The 23,163-nt window shown below is 47.8% G+C and overlaps 1 protein-coding gene across 6 annotated transcripts in view; it reads right to left on the bottom strand.

Moving 5' to 3' along the window:
- LOC108403821 (uncharacterized) overlaps positions 1–23,163 on the bottom strand; it is a 35,754-nt gene that overhangs the window by 5,194 nt on the left and 7,397 nt on the right. For 2 of the 6 annotated variants that reach the window (XR_012133638.1, XR_012133639.1), the window contains exons 5-14: positions 22,827–22,919; positions 21,701–21,801; positions 21,454–21,546; positions 20,909–21,041; positions 19,404–19,517; positions 18,852–19,007; positions 18,315–18,439; positions 17,410–17,558; positions 16,538–16,634; positions 11,870–12,629 (exon numbers count right to left, since the gene is read on the bottom strand). Coding sequence is in view for 2 of the 6 variants with exons in the window: in XM_017671178.3 (XP_017526667.3) it covers positions 12,619–12,629; positions 17,410–17,558; positions 18,315–18,439; positions 18,852–19,007; positions 19,404–19,517; positions 20,909–21,041; positions 21,454–21,546; positions 21,701–21,801; positions 22,827–22,919 (975 nt within the window). In the remaining 4 variants the exon portion in view is untranslated. Of the gene's footprint in view, positions 1–11,869; positions 12,630–16,537; positions 16,635–17,409; positions 17,559–18,314; positions 18,440–18,851; positions 19,008–19,403; positions 19,518–20,908; positions 21,042–21,453; positions 21,547–21,700; positions 21,802–22,826; positions 22,920–23,163 lie in introns of those variants that run through there. The other 4 variants (XR_012133640.1, XM_017671178.3, XM_073241806.1 and 1 more) reach the window with 4 other exon arrangements.

The following is a 23,163-nucleotide window of genomic DNA, read 5'->3' as shown; positions in this document are numbered from 1 at the left end:
ATAAAAGTAGGACCCTTGAATTTCATGGGCACAGCTTATGCTTCACTTGTTTATTATAAAGTTAATCCGTTGATCAAAGAAATGTTCTGTGGGCTACCGTGAAGATCCATAAGGCATACTGTACATGTGTGGATGGTGGTTCTGGCAGAAGCATTACCAGCTGGGAAAGCAAACACATATCCAGAAAAAATGTCTATTTCAGCAACAATTCCAAATTGTTGGCTCTTCCATGATGGAAGAGCTCTAATATAACCAGTCTCCCACAAGGAACCAGCTGTTCCCCTGAAGAATGGCACTTCGTCAGGAGCTCAACATTGGTCTCTGCTGCGGGCAGGTAGGATTCTCGACAGTGATGATGGCCAGTCAGACCGGGTGAGGCAAAGTCCGTGATGTTGAGTCCACACAGAGCCTCCATCTCGGCCTGCTCGGCCACTTGGACATGGATCTGTTGCGCAAGCACTCAGCTGACTGCTATGCACAAAATGGACTGTCCTGTCCAACTGACTGTTGACCATTGATGGCCTCCTCTGTATTTGATGCCTCCTCACGGGGCATCAAAGTATGTGGCAAAGTATCCTTCACAGTCTAAGCCTGTCCAGAGAGGGCCATCCTCATATCTCTTTCAATCTCGTTTTTTCCAAGTTTCTGATGACCCAGCCAGGCCATTAGCATCTGTCCGTGAATCAAGGTAGAACCCTCATTCTGGCCATTTCCAGTCTATGCAAAGCGGCCAACAATCAAAGGTAGTGCTTGAAGTAATGATACCGGGAGGATTGTCCTTCATCCCTGTCCTGTAGGGCAAACCTGATTGGGACCATAGTGCCATCGCCACCCACTGCTGGGCCACCTGTAAGCCAGAAGTGATGGTTTTCCTCAAAGGACTACTCATAAAGATCTCCCTGCGAGTGCAGGATTGAACTGTGGGTGAGGAGACAGTGCACTAGGAATAGGTGAGAGGCACAGCCCATCAGCACATTTTGACAGACTTATTCACTTCACAGTCTACCTCAAGGGCACTGAAGAGAACAGTTCTGTCAAGTGTTTCGCTGCGGTGCTGCAGGACTCACCAGCTTCCCAGTCTACATTGGGGTACTTGCTGTTGAGAGAAAGCAAGCCGCCCATGACCTCTGGGAGCTGGTGGCCCTCACAGGTGGCATTCTCCTGGTGAACATAAATAATTTCACAGAACATCAACACCAAACAGGGCCACTCTATGACTAATGAATCAAGATGAAAACAGAGCACTCTGTAATCACATCTAAACTCAGATGAAAATATGAATTATTTCAAAACCACAAAAAATGACGAAACACTCCCTCTCTCTTGGTTACTCTGAGTGACAGCTGCTTCTTTACCGATTACAGCCTTCCCTCCTCCCAGACAGTATTATGGTGATAGTAAATCATGTAATCTCCCCAACTTCCTGACAGCACCCAATCCAGAGCAAAGCCCTGCTTCCTTGAACTTTCACCAAAATCCTCTCCTACAAGCCCAAACCCCATTGCTTCCTGACACCTCCCACTGAGACACACCTGTGGCTCCTGCAGTGCGTGCTGCCATGACTGGTACAGGTAGATGGTCCAGCACCAGGTGTGTTCCTGGGTCTTTCACTGGAGGGCAGCACCACCGCCCAAGCCATATGTGGTGTAAAGACCAAGCTGCAAAGCACCTGGCAGCCAGGCACAGGGCCTCATGAGAATCTAAGCAGGGGTTGATTTAACAGATATAATCCAGTACTTACAAAACTTCTGGAAGAGTAGGGAGGAGCAGGCTCTGGGCTGGCCTCAGAATGGCTTCCAGATAATAAAAACTGCCTGGGGGCCAGGGAGGTGTCCTGCCTCTGGGGTCATGAGTATTTAGAACTGCCTGAGTTGCCACCCAGGTTCTGGCAGCCAACAAAGAGATGGTTCTGCTGTTACTGTCACTACCGTCCCTGCCTCCTAGTACCCAGGTAGCTGGGACAAGACGCTGCAACCTGCTCAGAAAGTCCCCACACGTGCATGACCCTGCCTGTCAGCAGAAAAGGGCAAACAGCAGCAAGGGGCATGGCCTCCACCCTTTCTCACTTCCAGATCTTTTTGGAAGACCGAGCACTTGGCAGAATCAAGTCACTGCCCAGACCTGAGATGCAGGCAGTAGGGGACAGGCTGATGTCAGCAAGTCCTAGAAGACGGCCGTGAGCAGCTACCCTGCACACTTGCAGATTTCTTTCTTTCTTCTTTTTCCCTCTCTTTTTTTAAAAACAAACTTCTGTATTTAACCAGCCTGGATCTGAATTGACTGGCGCAGGGAAGGGCGGCCATGGAACTTGCTTCAGCTTGCCCTCTCCCTGACCTTGGCGGCTTCCTTTCCCCAGGGTTTCTTCTCCAGCCCCTCTCCTAAACCTGGGCCCAGGGGCTCTCCCCAGCCAAGGCCACCAGGCAGCGGCCTCCCTGGGTGCAGTCTCGGGGAGCCCTGTGGGAGTGGGGGGCCCTTCCTCCTCCCTGGGGGCCCTGAGCAAGTCTGTGGTTTCTCTCACACTCATCACACCTGTCACACTGGGGCCAGAGGTCTGGGATTCAGACTGGGGCCCCAAGGTATGAGCCCAGCCATCAGCTGAGACAGAAATGAGCTCCTGGGGTCCCCCAGGAAAGGCGGGCCTGTCCAGGGCTGCCTGGGGTGGGCAGTGTGGGAGCCGCTAGTGAAAGGGCAGCTTCAGGAAATGGGGGCAGATACTCAGTCCCTAAGGCATAAAGGCCCCCCGAGCTGTTTGAGGGTGTCTTGGGGAGCAGAGCAATGGGGGTGCTGAGGAAGGCCGTGGGTATTGCCCTCCGCAGAGCCACCCTGCAGGGAGTGCACCCCTGGGTCCCTGACCAGCCTCCCAGAGGGGCCTTTGGCACTTTCCCAGAAACTCTACCCAGAAAGTCTAGGGCTTCCCGGGTGGAGACACCTGAAATGGGCCTCTCCAACATGCTGTCACTTTTGTACCTTGTGAAGTGACTTATATAATTAGTCAGGCCCGTCCCCCTTCCCGGGGGCTGCTGCGGGCAGCTGGGGGATGCAAGGAGCCCTCAGGGAGGGCCGGGGCCAGGGCCAGGGCCGAGCGGGGCGTGCTGGCGGGGCGGGAGGTGCACTCCTGCAGACAGAGCGGCTTGTCCCGCAGCCAGCCTGACTGACCCTCGCGCACACGTGCCCAGCCGAGCCGGATAGGCGTGCGACGCGCAGGAACAGCTTATTTGGAAATGTGCATTTTCCGGGACCGAGGTCTGCTATTCGGAGAGGCCGGGATGCGGGGGCACAGGCCTGCGGAGAGGCAGGGCCAGGGCCGGGCCAGCAGGAGCCCAGGACATGTCCCCTTGCGTGTTTGTGCTTGGGCGGGGAGGGGACAGCTTTGAGACCGAGTTGCACTAGGGAGGCAGGGAAGGAGGCGCCCCCGCACCACCCTAAGGGCAGCGGGCTTTGGAGGGTCCTACTCCAGGTGCAAGGTGACACCGCCTGGGGAGCCGGAGCCCATCCGGCATGGGAGGAGGGGGTGAGTCTTTTGAATTCCTGGGCTTCAAAAATTGTACAGCCCGCGGGAGGGAGCGCTTCTCTGCCAGGGCTCAGAGCTGTGCTTCCTCAGCTTGAGAACGGAGATCTCTGATTTTGCTGTTGCTTTTGAGACAGTAGAAAGGTAAAAGCTGTCCCCTTCCTTAGATGTTACATAAAATAATTGAGCTTTTCTTGACAAAATTGTTTAGTAGTTGCAGATCAAAATACAGTTGTGAGGTTTGTTGGGGTTTATTTTACTTGGGAGCATGTGGCTTGTGCAGTAGAATCAACACAAAGTGAAACTTTTTTAAACGAGCTAAAAAGAAATCCATCCTCAAGTTATAAAAGGTAAAAAGTTTCAGGAAAGAGTTCCCCTGTGCCACTATCAAAAACAGGATATAAAAAAGTACTGTTTTACAGGTTATGTTTCCATCCTAATGCTGACACTACTTTTAAAATACTCAGTTCAGACTCAATAGCATGATCTGTGAGATTGCTTTTAAAATACATTTACAAAACTCAGTGTTGTTTTGTTCTTTTACTGTTTCTGCCCTTAGTCTGAACAGAATTCCTAGGAAAGTAGTTCCAGAGAATTGTGCAAACACAAGGAAAACAATTAGCACAACTTTAAAATAAAATTCATACAAATGTAATATCACTTCATTTGTGCTGAATTTACCAATGCAGATGTCTACTAAAACTAAAAATTACAAAACTAGCAGACAGAGCTGAATTCCTGGGCCTGGATGCACAACATCCCAGGAATGCAGGCCCCTTCTTCTCAAGGCATTCCTAGAGATCATAACTATATTTAGAAAGTGCTACAGCTGCAGTTCAGAGCTGCAATAAATTTTAAAATATGGGACCTCATAGAATTACTTACTCTTCAGCTAAATTGTCCAGTTAAAAGATAAATTGTAACTCTTAGAATATGTTCCAGGTGATATCCTATCTATCAAGGAAGGCTTGATCTTCCTGAACTTTGGAGGCTATTGAATACCCCCTTCCCTGGGGTAGATTTATTTTTAACCTTAAAAATAAAAAAAGCAATTTTACCAGCAAAAATGTGTTTATTCTAGAATATGAAAAATTGCAATTCAGGACAAGAAAGCTCTGGTAGATCATAAGGTAGTGTGTCCAGAGCGGGGAAACAGGTGGCTCTTCATTTGCAGAGGAAAGGGAAGAGTTAGGAGAGCTGTTCTAAGCAAAAAGCCCATTGGAGGAAACGTCGTGGCTTCTCATTGGCCGAGTTGTGGTAGCCTCTCTTTGGCTGAACTGTTGCTGGGATGGAAGGAGAAAGGAAGGTTTCCACCTTCTGCAGGTAGGAAAGTATCCAATCTCCCTGTGGGCCTGAGATTTACAAGTGGTGGGCATGAGAGCTCCCCTTGCAGGCCTTCTGATGCCATGTCAGGGAGGTTTCCTTAATTAATTTTTACACCGCTTTTTGAAGACCCTCTCAAAGTGTGAGTGCACCAAACCCAGAGGCGTTTGCAGAGTGGTAACCAGTGGTTTGATTTTTCTCCATTTTTACTTTCTTTAGAAGACACTAATTAGGAATTAATAACAAGTACAGAATGTAATTAAGAACATAAATATATTTTAAAACCACCTGTTGCTCTTAGGCCATCATCAAGATCTTAGAAAGCTTATCAGTCAATATTTAGGACCACATTTCATGCAGGCGGAAGCTCGCCTGGGTGCTCCTGTTCTCTCCCCACAGACCTTGGAGGTCTGCTGAGGCCTCCACCACTGCTTGATGTGCTCACCAAGATCTGGGTGGGCTCCAAGGAATGAGGAGCAGACGGCATTTTAAATCCAGTTAAGCTATCATTCAAAAATGAAGATAAAATGAAAATATTTTCAGAGAAACAAAAATGGAAAGTGGAAACAAAAACATAACGGACTGAGAGAGGATTAAAGATGGTGGCGTGAGAGGTGAGACAGAGGCCTCCTCCTAAAACCACATATAATTTGAAAATATAATTAATACAACTAATTCTGAAAGAGTAACACAAAAGAAGGCTGCACCAGACTGCACACACCTGGAGAAAAGAGCAGACCTCACGGAACAGGGTAACGTACCAAAGCCGTGATCAGGCAGGACCCAAGCCCTTCCCCCACCCGAGCCCGCTGGTGGAAGGAAGAGAAATGGAGTGGGAAGTGGGTGGAGGCCTGGGACAGCTGAACACCCAGCCCTGGAGATCTGATCTGGGAGCACAAACCTACATTGCATGCTGCTCTGGTGATTAGTGGGGTTGGAAAGCTAAGACAGGCGGAATACATGGAGAGACTGAGATTCCAGCTGCTTGTGGAAAACAGGGATCCATATCTGGCTACTCTGGGACAAAAGAAAGGTGGGCAGTCTGAGAGACTTCCTAACAGCGAGAGAACTGCTAAAGGGGCAAGGATTCCACAGAGCTTACAGCTCAGGAGAAAGGACAGGTGGACAAAATTGTCCACTGCACTCTGCCCAGCAGGTTGGGAACTTCCAGGAGCTTCAGGTGCTCCATTCCTCTGGCTGGATACACAGCCCCAAGGCCCCCCACCATGACACACAGCCTGCTGCACCTTCTACCCAGCCAGCCTGCCCCTGGCTCACAAACCAGCAGCCCCTGCCCTGCTGTCAGGCCAGCCAGAAGGAAGCCCCACTTACAGCAAATACAATCACAAAGCATAGAGGCTTACACCTGTGTGTTAGGCCCACTGGTTCTGGCAGTGGAAACAGGCATAGCAGCTGGGAAGCAGGAAACAGCGATTTCCTTCCCCTAGGCACAAACACCACTCCACTGAGACCCCTAACACCGCTCCACTGCGAACCCTGATAATGCTCCAGGGGCTGAGCAGCTCCAGAAAGTAAAGCTTCTGGGCACTAGAGGGCGCCACATACAAATACGAAATGTCAAAGAAACCTGGTTTAAACCAAAATCGTACAAACACCAGAAAAAGAGTCAAATGAAATGGATCTCATCAATCTTCCTGAAAGAGATTTCAAAATAAAAATCATAAACATCCTTATGGAGGTACAGAAAAATATTCAAGAACTCAGGGATGAATTCCAGTCAGAGACCCAATCATTAAGGAATAAAATGGAAGGTTCTAAAAGCAGATTAGATATGGTGAAAAAGATAAAAATGAGAGAGAAATTAGAGAAGACGAATACAAAGAAAATGAGGCACAGAGAGAAAAAAGGATCTCTAAGAATGAAAGAATATTGAGAGAACTCTGTGACCAATCCAAATGAAACAATATTCTCATTATAGGGGTGCCAGAAGAAGAAGAGAGAGAAAGGGTTAGAAAGTGTCTTTGAGGAGGTAATTGCTGAGAACTTCCCCAATCTGGGGAAGGAGATAGTCTCTCAGGCCATGGAGGTGCACAGATCTCCCAACACAAGGGACCCAAGGAAGACAACACCAAGACATATAATAATTAAAATGGCAGAGATCAAGGATAAGGACTGACTATTAAAAGCAGCTAGAGAGAGAAATAAGATCACATACAAAGGAAAGCCCATCAGCTATCATCAGACTTCGCAGCAGAAACCTTACAGGTCAGAAGGGAGTGGCATGATGTATTTAATGCAATGAAACAGAAGAGCCTCAAACCAAGAATATTCTACCCAGCAAGATTTTCATTTTCATTTGAAGGAGGGATTAAACAATTTCCAGATAAGCAAAAGCTGGGAGAATTTACCTCCCACAAACTGTCTCTACAGTATGTATTGGAGGGACTGCTATAGAAGGAAGTGTTCCTAAAGCTAAACAGCTGTCACCAGAGGTAATAAAACCACAGTAAAGAAAGTAGAACAATTAATTACTGAGCACAAACAAAATTAAATCAACTACCCCAAAGTCAGTCAAGGGATAGACATAGAGTACAGAATGTGATACCTAATACATAAAGGAATGGAGGAAGAAAAAGGAGGAGAAAAAAAAAGAATCTTTATATTCTGTTTGTAATAACATACTAAGTGAGTTGTTAGACTCTTAGATAGTAAGAAAGTTAACCTTGAACCTTTGGTAACCACGAATCTAAAGCCTCCAGTGGCAATAAGTACATACCTATCAATAATCACCCTAAATGTAAATGGTCTGAATGCACCAATCAAAAGACACAGAGTCACTGAATGGATTAAAAAACAAGACCCGTCTATATGCTGCCTACAAGAGACTCATTTCAAACCCAAAGACATACACAGACTAAAAGTGAAGGGACGGAAAAACATATTTCATGCAGCTAATAGGGATAAAAATACAGGAGTTGCAGTACTTGTATCAGACAAAATAGACTTCAAAACAAAGAAAGTAACAAGAGACAAAGAAGGACATTACATAATCACAAAGCAGTCAATCCAACAAGAGAATATAACCATTATAAATTTCTATGTACCCAACACAGAAACACCTACATATGTGAAACAAATACTAACAATTAAAAGGGGAAATAGAATGTAATGCATTCATTCTAGGAGACTACAACACTCCATTCACTCCAAAGGACAGATCAACCAGACAGAATATAAATAAGGAGACAGAGGCACTGAAAAACACATTAGAACAGATGGACCTAACAGACATCTACAGAACACACCACTCAAAAGCAGCAGGATACACCTTATTCTCAAGTACACATGGAACATTTTCAAGAATAGATCATATACTAGGCCACAAAAAGAGCTGCAGTAAATTCAAAAAGATTGAAATTGTACCAACCAGCTTCTCAGATCACAAAGGTATGAAACTAGAAATAAATTACACAAAGAAAATGAAAAAGCCCACAAACACATGGAGGCTTCACAACATGTTCCTAAATAACCAATGGATCAATGACCACATAAAAACAGAGATCAAGCAATATATGGAGACAAATGACAACAATAACTCAATACTGCAAAATCTGTGGGATGCAGCAAATGCCATGCTAAGCGGGAAGTATATTGCAATACAGGCCCACCTCAGGAAAGAAGAACAATCCCATATGAACAGTCTAAACTCACAATTAATAAAACTAGAGAAAGAAGAATAAATGAGGTCCAAAGTCAGAGAAGGAGGGACATAATAAAAATTAGAGCAGAAATAAAAACAATTGAGAAGAATAAAACAATAGAAAGAATCAATAAAAGCAAGAGGTGGTTCTTTGAGAAAATAACAAAATAGATAAGCCCCTAGCTAGACTTATCAAGAAAAAAAGAGTCTACACACAGAAACAGAATCAGAAATGAAAAAGGAAAAATCACTACGGACACCACAGAAATACAAAGAATTACTAGAGAATACTATGAAAAATTATATGCTTACAAACTGGATAACTTAGAAGAAACAGACAACTTTCTATAAAAATACAACCTTCCAAGGCTGACCCAGGAAGAAACAGAAAATCTGAACAGACCAATTATCAGCAACAAAATTGAATTGGTAATCAAAAAACTACCTAAGAACAAAGCCACTGGACTAGATGGCTTCACCACTGAATTTTATCAAATATTCAGTGAAGACCTAATACCCATCCTCCTTAAAGTTTTCCAGAAAGTAGTAGAATAGGGAATACTTCCAAACTCATTCTATGAGACTGGCATCACTCTAATACCAAAACCAAAGACACCACAAAAAAAAGAAAATTACAGACCAATATCCCTGATGAACACACATGCAAAACTACTTAACAAAATATTAGCAAACCGAATTCAAAAATACATCAAAAAGATCATCCATTATGATCAAGTGGGATTTATACCAGGGACACAAGGATGATACAATATTAGAAAATCCATCAACATCATCCACCATATCAAAAAGGATAAAAATGACATGATCATCTCCAGAGATGCTGAAAAAGCATTTGACAAAATTCAACATCTATTCATGATAAAAACTCTCAACTTAATGGGTATAGAGGGCAGGTACCTCAACATAATGAAGGCCATATTTGTAAAACCTGTAGTCAGCATCATACTTAACAGCGAGAAGCTGGAAGCTTTTCCTTTAAGATCAGGAACAAGACAAGGATGCCCACTCTCCCCACTTTTATTCAACATAGTACTGGAGGTCCTAGCCTCAACAATGAGACAACACAAAAAAATACAAGACATCTAGATTGGTAAAGAAGAAGTTAAACTGTCATTGTTTGCAATGACATGATATTGTACATAAAAAACACTAAAGAATCCACTCCGAAACTACTAGATCTAATATCTGAATTCAGCAAAGTTGCAGGATACAAAATTAACACACAGAAATCTGTTGCATTCTTACACACTAATGATGAACTAGCAGAAAGAGAAATCAGGAAAACAATTCCATTCACAATTGCATCAAAAAGAATAAAATACCTAGGAATAAACCTAACCAAGGAAGTGAAAGACCTATACCCTGAAAACTACAAGACACTCATGAAAGAAATTAAGGAAGATACCAATAAATGGAAACACATTGCATGTTCATGGATAGGAAGAATTAATATTGTCAAAATGGCCACAGATTCAATGCAATCCCTATCAAAATACCAACAGCATTCTTCAATGAATAGAGCAAATAGTACTAAATTCGTGTGAACCACAAAAGACCCCGAATAGCCAAAGCAATCATTAGAAGGAAGATTAAAGCAGGGGGGATTAAGCTCTCAACTTCAAGCTCTAGTACAAAGCCACAGTAATCAAGATAATTTGGTACTGGCACAAGAACAGACCCATAGACCAATGAAACAGACTAGAGAGCCCAGATATAAACCCAACCATATATGGTCAATTAATATATGATAAAGGAGCCATGGACATACGATGGGGAAATGACAGCCTCTTCAACAGCTGGTGTTGGCAAAACTGGAACAGCTACATGCAAGAGAATGAAACTGGATCACTGTCTAACCCCATACACAAAAGTAAACTCCAAATGGATCAAAGACATGAGTGTAAGTCATGAAACTATTTAACTCTTAGAAGGAAACACAGGCAAAACTCTCTTGAATATAAACATGAGCAACTTCTTCATGAACATATCTCCCCAGGCATGGGAAACAAAAGCAAAAATGAACAAATGGGACTATATCAAACTAAAAAGCTTCTGTACAGAAAAGGACATCATCAGTAGAACAAAAAGACATACTACAGTATAGGAGAATATATTCATAAATGACAGATCCGATAAGGGGTTGACATCCAAAATATATAAAGAGCTCACACACCTCAAGAAACAAAAATTAAATAAGCCAATTAAAAAATGGGCAGAGGAGATGAACAGACAGTTCTCCAAAGAAGAAATTCAGATGGCCAACAGACACATGAAAAGATGCTCCACATTGCTAATCATCAGAGAAATGCAAATTAAAACCACAATGAGATATCACCTCACACCAGTTAGGATGGACAACATCCAAAAGACAAGGAACAACAAATGTTGGCGAGGTTGTGGAGAAAGGGGAACCCTCCTACACTGCTGGTGGGGATGTAAATTAGTTCAACCATTGTGGAAAGCAGTACGGAGGTTCCTCAAAAAGCTCAAAATAGAAATACCATTTGACCCAGGAATCCCACTCCTAGGAATTTACCCTAAGAATGCAGCAGCCCAGTTTCAAAAAGACAGATGCACCCCTATGTTTATCGCAGCACAATTTACAATAGCCAAGAAATGGAAGCAACCTAAGTGTCCATCAGTAGATGAATGGATAAAGAAGATGTGGTACATATACACAATGGAATATTATTCAGCCACAAGAAGAAAACAAATCCTACCATTTGCAACAACATGGATGGAGCTAGAGGGTATTATGCTCAGTGAAATAAGCCAGGCAGAGAAAGACAAGTACCAAATGATTTCGCTCATCTGTGGGGTATAAGAACAAAGCAAAAACTGAAGGAACAAAACAGCAGCAGAATCACAGAACCCAAGAATGGACTAACAGTTACCAAAGGGAAAGGGACTGGGGAGGGTGGGTGGGAAGGGAGGGAGAAGGGGAAGAAGAGGCATTATGATTGACACAAATAATATGTGGGGGGGGCACAGGGAAGGCAGTACAACATGGAGAAGACAACTAGTTACTCTATAGCATCTTACTACGCTGATGGACAGTAACTGTAATATTGTATTTGGTGGGGACTTTATAATGGGGGAATCTAATAATGATACCAAAATAAAAATAAATAAATAAAGTATAAAAATAATGAAAAAAAGTGAAGTTAATGTTTCTAAAAATCCTTATGTCTGGGAAGATAGAAACATTTTGATTAACTCTAAACTTTGGTGAGTTAAGTGTATTAAAGTTGTAGTAAGAGATAGAAAAGAATATTTTATCAAAACAGAATAAATTAAATGAAAAAACTACAGGAAGATAAGAGAGATTTAAAAAAATAGGCAAGACAAATACAAAGCAGGATATAAGATGTTATATTTAAACCCAACTATAATTTAATTACATCAATATAAATGGAATAAATTCTCAATTTATAAAATAAAGTTTGTCAGATTATATTTTTAAAAAGTCAGACTACTGCCATTACCAGACATAAAGTTAAAATGTAAAGGTTTGGAGCAAAGAATGGAAACTTATATGCAATGCACATAGTAACTGGAATCCAGGGTAAACCTATCAATCAACAGGGTAGATATGAGCTCCGATTTGGAAGGCTGAGGGAAAGAATCTCCATTTTGTTACTTGCACATGTCGTTAGCGACATCACTTCATTCTACAGAAATAAGGATTATTTGGAGAAGTAGGAACAATTATGTGCAAACAAATAGGATAGCCTAGATGAAATGGACAAACAGTGACACTTGGAACATGAAGCCATTTGGAGGTGTTTTATGCCAGCTTCTCAAGTAGGACCTGTTGAGCCAAATATTAGACTTTAAGAAAAAGGCTTGTCACAAGCTCACCACAAACAGGACAAATGCAGCTGAAGCCATTGGGTCATTTAGTCTCAGCTAATTAAGTGTCCTTGAGTACAGCAGTTTATTTCTGGATGAAGACGCAGGGAGCTGTGCTCAGTCCACTGTATCTGCAGAGATCATAGCAGGGGCTCCTGGGAGCCTGTGCCCCAAGTCCATTCCCTAGAGGTTCAGTGGCTCAGGGGCTGCTGCAGTCATGGGTGGCTCGTCAGGCATCTCCTTCCAGAAGTTTCTATATCTGACCTGTAAGTGTGAGGGAGAAGAAACCCCACGTTGATGACATCACCCAGGTTCATTAATTCCTATCGCAACCCCTAATGTCACACAGCAGAGGATGGAGTCTCTCGACAACATGCTCAACGTGAGCATTTCAGCACTGACTGTCCCAGGAATGGACACTGGGTGAACTTGCAGGTCATTGGAGTTTATGCCATAACACACATTCATCACCACTGATGGGTGCTTTAGACCTAGAAACTTTTTAAAGTCAGGTCAGGCTAGTGTTTGAACAGCAACCTGACATTGCTTCTACCAAAGGTACACAATTGCTCAGATGTTCTTATCAATATTTACTGGAATGAACCCCTCTCCTTGGTCATTTCCTTCCCACTCTCCTTGTCCTCTGACAAATTCCTAACCACCTTCTAACACTGATGGGGCTGGAACATCTTGTTCTTCCCCTGGGAAGCATTCCTGGACCCGACTCTTCTGCCCAGCCCATCCCTTGACAAGAGTATCAAGACAATTCAATGGGGAAAGAACAGTCTGTTCAACTAGAGTGGCTGGGATAACTGACAGCCGCGTGCAAAAGAATGAGGTTGGAGCCCTGCCAAATATCACACACATAGCTCTCAGTGTATCACACCCCACACCTAACAGCTAAACCCACAAAACTCTTAGAAGAAAACATACGAGTCAATCTCTATGATCATGGGTTTGGCAACGATTTCTTAGATGTGACACCAAAAGGACAAGCAACAAAAGAAAAAAGTAAATTTAAAACTTCTGTGTTTCAAAGGACACTATCATGAAAATGAAGACAGCCCATAAAATGGGATAAAATTTTTGCAAATCATGTATCTAATATGGGACTTGTATCTAGAATGTATAACAAGTCCTACAACTCAATAATAAAAAGACAGATAACCCAATTTAAAATGGGCAAAGGATCTGAGCAGACATTTCTCAAAAATGATATATAGGTGGACCCTAATTAGTCATATGAAAGGATGCTCAACATCATTAGGCATCAATGAAATGCAAATCAAAACCACAATGAACTATCACTTCATACCACTAGGATGGCTATCATCACAAAGTCAGATAATACAAAATGTTGATGAGGATATGGAGATACTGGAATCTTCATACATTACTAGTGGGAATGTAAAACAGAGCAACCACTTTGGAAGAATCATTTACATTCAAAGTGCTAGTTAGGCCAATGGATTTTACTTTAACAGAGCAAATGAGTTTCATAAATTCATCAAGATGGTTTCAAAATCCACACTGTAACTAATCTTTAATAAACTACCACCTGTTCAGTTTTAGTGTGTATCCAAGAAGAATATCCACAATTATACTAAAATATAAACATGAGCAACTTTTTTTCTGAATACATCTCCTCGGACAAGGGAAACAAAAGCAAAAATGAACAAATTGGACTACATCAAACTAAAAAGCTTCTGTACAGCAAAGGACACCATCAGTAGAACAAAAAGGCATCCTACAGTATGGGAGAATATATTTATAAATGACAGATCTGATAAAGGGTTGACATCCAAAATATATAAAGAGCTCACACGCCTCAACAAACAAAAAGCAAATAACTCGATTAAAACATGGGCAGAGTATATGAACAGACACTTCTCCAAAGAAGAAATTCAGATGGCCAACAGGAACATGAAAAGATGCTCCATATCATTAATTATCAGGGAAATGCAAATTAAAACCACAGTGAGATAGCACCTCATACCAGTTAGGATGGACAACATCCAAAAGACAAGCACCAACAAATGCTGGCGAGGATGCGGAGAAAGAGGAACCCTCCTACACTGCTGGTGGGAATGTAAATTAGTTCAACCATTGTGGAAAGCAATATGGAGGTTCCTCAAAAAACTAAAAATACTAATACCATTTAACCCAGGAATTCCACTCCTAGGAATTTACTCAAATAAAATAACCTCTCAGATTCAAAAAGACATATGCACCCCTATGTTTATCGCAGCACTATTTACAATAGCCAAGAAAGGAAGCAACCTAAGTGTCCATCAGTAGATGAATGGATAAAGAAGATGTGGTACATATACACAATGGAATATTATTCACCCATAAGAAGAAAACAAATGCTACCATTTGCAATAACATGGATGGAGGTAGAGGGTATTATGCTCAGTGAAATAAGCCAGGCGGAGAAAGACAAGTGCCAAATGATTTCCCTCATTTGTGGAGTATAAGAACAAAGCAAAACTGAAGAAACAAAACAGCAGCAGACTCACAGAACCCAAGGAGGAACTAGCGGTTGCCAAAGGGGAGGGATGGGGGAGGATGGGTGAGGAGGGGCAGGAGAAGGGGATTGAGGGGTATTATGACTGGCACACATGGTGTGTGTGTGGGTTCATGGGGAAGACAGTGTAGCACAGAGAAGACAAGTAGTGACTAGCATATTACTACACTGATGGACAGTGAATGCAGTGGGGTGTGGGGGGGACTTGATAATATGGGCGAATGTAGTAACCACAGTGTTGCTCATGTGACACCTTCATAAGAGTGTATATCAATGATACCTGAATAATACATAAATAAATAAATAAACTAGCACCTGTCCAGTTTTGGTGTGGTATCCAAGAAGAATATCCACAATTATGCTAAAAAGGCATCAAACTCCATCCTTTTTCAGCTGTAATCTAGGAGAGACTGGACATTCCTTACATACTTCCCCTGAAACAATACATCATGGCAGACTGAACACAGAAGCAGATATGAGAATCTCTCATAGTAAGTCAAAGATATTTGCAAACATGTAACACAATGACACCCATATCATTAAGTCTATTGTTTCAGAAAACACTTTTTTTCACTCAAAAATTAATATTAATGTTAACATGTTATGGGTTTATTTTCATTATTTAAAAATAAATGAATGTTTCTAAATGAATATTATTTGTATATAAATACTATTCATTTACAAATGTATTCATATGTTAATAATATGTTATCATATACTTTGCTTATAATTAATGAATACTAGTTTTCTATTTTGGTGAATTACTATTATTTTTAGCAAATTAATATTGTAAATGGATATAACTCCAGGGGGAAAATGTGTTTCCAGCCCGGGGCAAATAAATCAGGGCAACCTGTGAAGCCGAAATAAGTCAAAGGGAGAAATAAAGTGGGAGAAACCCATCTATTGCTTACAAGAAGTCATCTGTTCCTGCTCCCCAGTGTCTGTCCCTGTCCTGGCCGGACTAAGGGAGAACAGCTTCCCCGCCCCTTGTAAACACGTATCGATAAGGAGACGGACCAAGGCCAGGCAAGAGGTGCTGGAAATATTGCCGTTGCACCCACAGGGATTAATAAATATTTCTCAGTTTTAATTTCTAATATGGAACTGACGTAGAATAGGGACATAGGATAAGCATCATGATTAATTTTTCCTGCCTATGATTAAAAAATGCTGAAATATAAATAGTATAGTAAGAACCGGAGGGACTCCATCTTAAGGCTAATAGTCTACTTTAAAAACCAAGGAGTAAGAGGTAAGATTCCTGACACATTTTACGGAAATCGGCCAACAACTGACTGTGTATCCTAAGGCAGGGTGAGCAGTCCTAAATGATAGGTCCCCACTGTTTGAGGGTAACCACCATCTTGGGGAACAGGATCACTGAATTCCTTGTGTTAAGTTTATCTGGCAGAATATTTAGAGGACTGACTATGTGAAATGACATGATGTCTCTCACTGGAGATAAACATCAGGAGACCACATGTCCAGCCTTCCCAGCCCCTCGGCCTTTTGCCCCATTCTTGAAAGCCTTACAAGACAGAATCCTAAACCCTCAGATGCGCCTCCTCTGTGAGGCTGCCCTCGCTCCCCTTTCTTTGAGTGCATTTTGCCTCAAATAAAGCCTTCTTACTGCTCAACTTACTGAGTTTTGTCTCTGCACTCTTCAGCGGCGAGAGTCATTGTTACTTTGCTATTTCATTCTATTTTCTAGACGTAAGCACGAGTCTTCACTCTGTGTCCTGCTTCAGACAAGTAGGGAGGGGCTGCTGAGAACTCTGATTTGGGCTTGCAAGTTACCATTGCCTGGGGGGCCCGGATGGGTTGGCACCTGTATGATCATGCTCTTTAGCAGCCTGCCCGAAAATCTCCTTTCTTTGCTTTGGGAAGTTCTCAGAACATCCAGTGCTCTGTGGCTTCCCCAAATCCTGGGATGGTGGGGCCTTAGTTCCCATGCTGTGCAGATTCAAGTGGGCCCTGGATGCCAGGGGAGCCTGGCTTCAGGGACTGGCAAGGGACCTGCCCTGTGCTGAGCAGGAACTCAGTGAGCTTCCCTCCCCCGCCTCTGCTCTTCCTTGCCTTCGGCGGCTTGCATGGTTGCTGCCATTTGCTGTTACTCTCACTTTAATGATTTCATTCCTGATTTAATGATACACTCATCACACCTGGTCAAGAATTCTTTCTCCATCAAAGTCAAGAACCCTCCCCCGCCCAGGTTGAGGTTTTACCTAGGGCTCAGGGAAAGCCCTCCCCAGATGCAGCTGCCCAACAATAGAACTATTAATAGATATCACCACAAAAGCTAGGTTTTTGGCTCAATAATAATCAAGAGTAAAGAGGTCCTGAGACCAAAATATTCGAGAACTGCTGGCCTGGATACAGTGTCTCCAGGCAGGTGATACCGTGTCCACTTACAGCAACTGGACTCACGTTCCGGCTATACCTCTCAGCCTGGTTCCCCAGAGACCCCCAAGCCTCTGCCCCAGCCACCCCACCAAGGCCTGGACCCTGCCTTACCGCCATGTCTTGGAGGAGTGGCCTGGAGCCTTGAACCTCTGGTCATTGTCAAGAGCCAGGGCAAACAGCAGCAGCACCAGCAGCTTCTCTTGACTTCAATGTCCTCCAAGTCCATGGAGCTGCATGGCTGGTCCTGCATGCTAGGGCTGCTGGGAGTGGGAAGAGAGTTTCCATGCACCTGTGAGCACCTGGTCTGTGCACATGTGAGCCCTGGGTCTGTGCACCTGTGAACCCTGGGTTGTGTACCTGTGAGCCCTGGGTCGGTGCACCTGTGAGCCCTGGGTCTGTGTACCTGTGTGCACCTGGTCTGTGCACATGTGAGCCCTGGGTCTGTGCACCTGTGAGCACCTGGTCTGTGCACATGTGAGCCCTGGGTCTGTGCACCTGTGAGCACCTGGTCTGTGCACATGTGAGCCCTGGGTCTGTGCACCTGTGAGCCCAGGGTCTGTGCACATATGAGCCCTGGGTCTGTGCACCTGTGAGCCCTGGATCTGTGTACCTGTGAGCCCTGGGTCTGTGCACCTGTGAGCCCTGGGTCTGTGCACATGTGAGCCCTGGGTCTATGCACCTGTGAGCCCTGGATCTATGCACATGTGAGCCCTGGGTCTGTGCACCTGTGAGCCCTGGGTCTGTGCACATGTGAGCCCTGGGTCTGTGCACCTGCGAGCCCTGGATCTGTGTACCTGTTGGGGGCACTGGAGTAAATCTCGCCCCTCTCTGGCCTCAGTTTCCTTATCTGGGAATGGAAACACTGAGCTCTAAGGGTTCAGTCCCTGGGAGCAACTGAGACCCTGCATGCATGGGACTTCCATGCAGCCGTGCCCCCGCCCCAGGCCCTGGCAGTGCCCCACCTCTGCAGGGCCGCCCCTCCCTCACCCTCTCCCATCCCCCACTCTGCCTCCTACCTCATATAATCAGGGAACCGGTCACTGAAGGAGGCCAGCCAGCCAGCCAGCGCCTCTTCAGCACGGTCCTCCTGGAGCTGGAAGATCTCCATGATGGGCTCCCGCAGGTCATCCAGGTCAGAGCCCTGCAGGGAGCGGCAGGTGGGTGAGCCAGGCCTGAGCTCTGTGTCCTCCCAGGAGGACCCTGCCCACCCCCAGGCCACACCCTGGGGCCACTACACAGTCCCCAACCAGCGCCGCCAGAGTGGTGTCCTGCCTGCCAGAGCTGGTGCTCCCGCCGATGTCATCTCTGCTCCCCACAGGCTGTCCTGGCCCCAACCCCGCCTCCCCCAGCTTCGAAGCCCTGGCAATGCATGAAAGCAGGTGGCCCCAGTTCCCTGGCCCAGTCTGCTGTACGGGGCTTGAGGCCCAGCACTGGCGGGCCTAAGAGCTTGGATGGGGATGGCCAGCCCCAGGCCCAGGAGCCAAGGAGAAAGACAAGCGTCGGAAAGGGAGAACAGAGGTCCCCAACACCTGGACCCACCCAAGGGGGCTCACCCCGTGTTCCCTGAGGATGTTGCCCAGCTTGCAGGTGTCCATCTCCACCTGAGCTCTGAGGTCCCCCCACATCCTGGGTGCCAGCATCCTGAGGTGGGCAGAGAGGGCCTGAACATACTCCCCAAAGATCGCCGCGTGCAGACTTTTCACAAGGCTCTGCCCCACAGAGAGACAAGAAGACAGAAAGGTCAGAAGGACACGGTCCAGCTGGCCTTAGTGGGAAGGGCCACCCTCAGGGAAGGGCGATGGCAGGACGTCACACAAAGCCCTTTGCCTGACATAGCCCCTAAGAACTGGGTTTCAAGGGCAGCCCTACGTCAGCTTCTCAGGGGCATCTTCAGCGACTCACGCCAGTCACTCAGCGTCCTTGAGCCCCTCACGAGGCTGAGGCCAGTCAGGGTGGTTACGGGGCCCCTTCTCTGGCCCTGGAACTCCCCACTGGCAGGGGGATTTCCATACCCCTTTGAAAGCTAGGCCACATTTGGTGGGGTCAGGGTCCAAATGGCCATGCAGAGCTAACCCCCGAGAGGCCCGCTCTCTGCTTCCCCCTACCTGGTGCGTGGAGGTGGAGAGTATTTGGTGGCAGCCCTCAAGGCCCCGCCACAGGGACTGCAGAGCTCTGGCCAGATCCTCGTCCTTCCCCCCGAAGTGACCCCTCAGCACATTCTGAGGACAGAAGGGTCAAACGTCACTGCAGGCTGGCTGTGCCCACTCCTCTCCAGCCCTGCGGCCCTTCTTGGACCAGAGGGCCCACAGGAAGGGGGCCAGAGGCTTGGCCTCTGTCTTCCCCAAAGCTTGCCTCCTGCCAACTCCTGGGAGCACCCCAGATTCAACCTGCAGCTGTGGAGGTCCTCTGGGAGCCCTCCCCAGCCTTCCTGGGTCCCTCCCCTCTCCCCTTGGTCCCCACAGCACCGTGGCATGGCACCCCACTCCAGACCCCAGTGATGTCACTCTCCTGGGGTCTAAGCCCCAGAGACACAAGCAGGGGGACCCCCCACATACAGCCCTTCTGCCGCTCTGTGGGCACCAGAGGAGGGTGGGCATATGAGGCAGAATCAGTCTGCTCAGCATTTAGCTGGGGGCCCCAAGCAAGACACACCCCCGCTACAGCCCCTGGAGCCCCTTCGGGGGCCCCGCACAGCCTCGCCAGCACCACCTGGAAAACGTGACGCTGAGGGTGGTGGTGTGCTGTGGCCCCCGAGCGCAGTGGGGGGGGGCCCTCGGCCCCTGCCTCCCGCCCCTCCTCCTCACACACACCCCGACCCAGAGAGGACTGATCAGCAGTGCCAGCGTGCTCAGGGCTGGTGTGGCGCCTTCGCCCCTGGGAAGGGGATGGCCTTTCTGGGCCTTCCCCTCCGCCACGCTGAGCCAGGTGCTTGGATCTGGGTGGGGAATCCAGTGGCAGCTGCCTCAGAAGCTGGCCCCACAGTGGGAAATGGGGAGCAGCCTGTGAGGAGAGTGCCTAAACCCTGAATTTGAACTGGAACCCCCACCCACGATGTCCACCTCCTGGGAGGCCACCTTGCCCTGTCAAGGCTTCAGCTCCAGGGTTGGCCCTGGGCACCTGCGGGGACCCCAGAACTCTGGGAGAGGACCTGCCTTGAAGGCAGCCACGGCTGAGGGGAGGCCAAGGCTGACAGCATGGAGGCCCCAGGGCACAGCGGAGGGGCTCTGCCTGCCTGTGGATGTAGGAAGGGAAGGGATGGGGCGCCGCTGGCCTGGCAGGATGGGCAGTTTCCTGGCCTGGCAGGATGGGCAGTTTCCCAGGTGGAGAGAGGGAGGGGCAGGTCTGGCCAAGGTGACAGGGGGACAGGAGTGTGGACCCTGCCCAGGGAGGTGCCCTCAGTGAGGACAGGGCCAGCAAGGCCTGCTTACCCCAGTCCCCTCCCCCATGCCAGATAGGAAGCTGACCCTGCTCTCTGTCCCCACCTCTCACCAAGATAAAGGGCCTAAGCATGGGGAGGGCAGGAGGCCTGGCTGGGGACACCTCTGACCGGCTTCTGTTGCTGGCACTTCGCCATGTCCCACCCCAGGGCCCGAGGGCTGGGGGGTCACACCTGGCACAGGGCTCTGACTTGAAGCCGGAGGTGGTCCTGGCTGTGTTCTTCGATGGCCCTGATGACGCTTTGCATGTGTGTGCCCGGGTCCGCCGGCGTGTCATGCACCCTGCTCAGCCGCTCCCACGTTTCCCTGTTGGGGCAGCCAGAGGGGTCCATGGGGCCCGGCCAGCAGCCCCAGACCTGCCCAAGCTGGGGCCCCCCTGTGCACCTCAGGCAAGCTCACGCCCCTTGCTTTTGCTGTTGTCTGTTTCATCCCCACACTTTTTTCTAAATGTATTTATTTATGGAATAAGTGTTATATTCATGTGGATTAAAATGTGGGGGGACAGTGAGAAGACCTCCCCTGGTGGCAGCCAGCACTACTGGCACCTGGCCTTTTCCCCACAGAACTGTGGGGCTCTGTAGGCCCTAGAGGGGCGGAGGGCGCTTCCCCCCTCTTCTCACCGATGGACGCAGATCTGCCACCCACACAGCACGGCGCACAGAGCCCAGAGCCTGGCGCCCCAGCCCACCAGCTCAGTTGGCCCCCACCTGGGACGCACCTGAGGATGGAGCAGTTTCCCAGCACGTGCATCTGGGGGAAGGTATTGGTGTCCTTGTTCTGCTGGAGGATGACCTCAGCCTCAGCCTGGTACCTGCAGGTGGTGGCAGATATGCGGCCCCCGCCCAGCCGCAGTTCCACAAGGGACCCTTCCCGGTGGCCAAGGCACTTGCCTAGCACGCAGACTTGGGTAAGGTAGGCCCGCCCACAGGCCTCCCTATCTGGGCAGGGCCTACCTTTTCACTTACTTTTCCAGAAACTTTGAAAATGTTTCCAGAACCATGGCTTGAACCCTGCCAGTGATGGGCGATCCAATGTGTTGGACTGAATTCATGGTTTCTTTCAACAGCTGTCATTCAAAGCAAGCAGGCTCTGAGGGGGACCCCAGGCCAATCACCCAGCCAGCAGACACAGGGAGAATGTGGCCCCCCCAGCTTTGTGCCCATCACAGTTGTCCTTTGGGAAGGGCAGGCATGGAGAGGCCACCCCACACCGTCCTGCCGTGCCTGCCCACTGCAGACGGCAGGGAACAGATGCCTCGGCCCAGGTCCTCATGACCCCACCTGTCCCAGCCACCTGGCCAGGACTCTTTCCCTCCCACGCCCCACTGTGCCCTGCAATCACCAACCTGAGCAATATCCTTGTCACCACAAATGGCTGGGCTCCTCCTGATGGGCCCAGAGGCCACCCCAGCACACCCCCTCCAGAGCTGCCAACTCCCTACCTGATGCTCTGAAAAGGGCATCCTGGCACGATGGCCTTGAATGCTTCATGTCTCCACCACCTCCTTTCCTCTATCCCACCCTGAGTGGCCAAGACAAGCAGCAGAAACCCCCGGCCCCAGGTCCTTTAAACACTGCCCCCGCACTCACTCGGGGGCCTCTCCTCCTCCTGGGCCACATGTCCTTCACCCCTTCACCCTAATGGGCCACACAGCTGTCTCCTTGAGGCTTGGCTCCCACTGCCCATGCCCTGTCCCTGGTGCCCACGCAGGCCCTGAGGCCTTGGCAGCCAGTCTCATGACCGAGAGGTGCCAGGAAGACACCTCTTCTGGGAAGATGTGCTCTGCGCCCTGGCACTGGGGTCCCACCGCCCAGGGGCCAGGCCTCTGGCTGAGTGCCGTTTGCTCTCCCACTTGGCTCTGCCTGGCACTCTCCACCTCTAAGGGTGCCCCAACCTGTCCTTGCTCAAATGCCCAGGCCCCGCCACCACGCCCATCCCCTCCTCACTGGCCATGCCCCCAGCCACCCATCAGTCACAGAGCCCCTGCCCCCAGCACCGCTCATTTTCCAGGCCCCTCCCTCACCAGGCTGCGTACTCAGGAAGGGGCCAGGGACCCTGGCATGGGCTGGGGAGGTGCTGACCAGCACTTACCTGGAAGATGTCAAGGAACACTGGGCTAGGACTGTGGGCCCCCTTTTTCTGATCATGGCTCAGGATATTTTTTAGTCCTCTTTCCAACTTTTCCTGCTCAGAAGGCAATAAAAGCAGTTTCTGTCCCTATGCTCTTCTCCGGGGTGCATACAGGTCCAGCCCTTCTGCAGCTGAGGCTGGCATACCCCGCCTGGAGGAGACAGGGGTCAGGACTGCAGCCAGCCTGGGGGCCCCCGCTGGCCAGCAGCCTGAAAGCCCCTGCCCCCAGGGAGACCCCGGTCTGAGGGAACCCCTTTCTCTGTCCCTCCGTCTGTCCGGGGGTGTCCGTAAGCACTTC

Source organism: Manis javanica, chromosome 8 (genome assembly GCF_040802235.1).
Source record: "Manis javanica isolate MJ-LG chromosome 8, MJ_LKY, whole genome shotgun sequence".
Lineage (NCBI taxonomy): Eukaryota > Metazoa > Chordata > Mammalia > Pholidota > Manidae > Manis > Manis javanica.
Note: the sequence above shows the minus strand (reverse complement) of the source record. Positions and strands in the feature narration are given on the sequence as shown.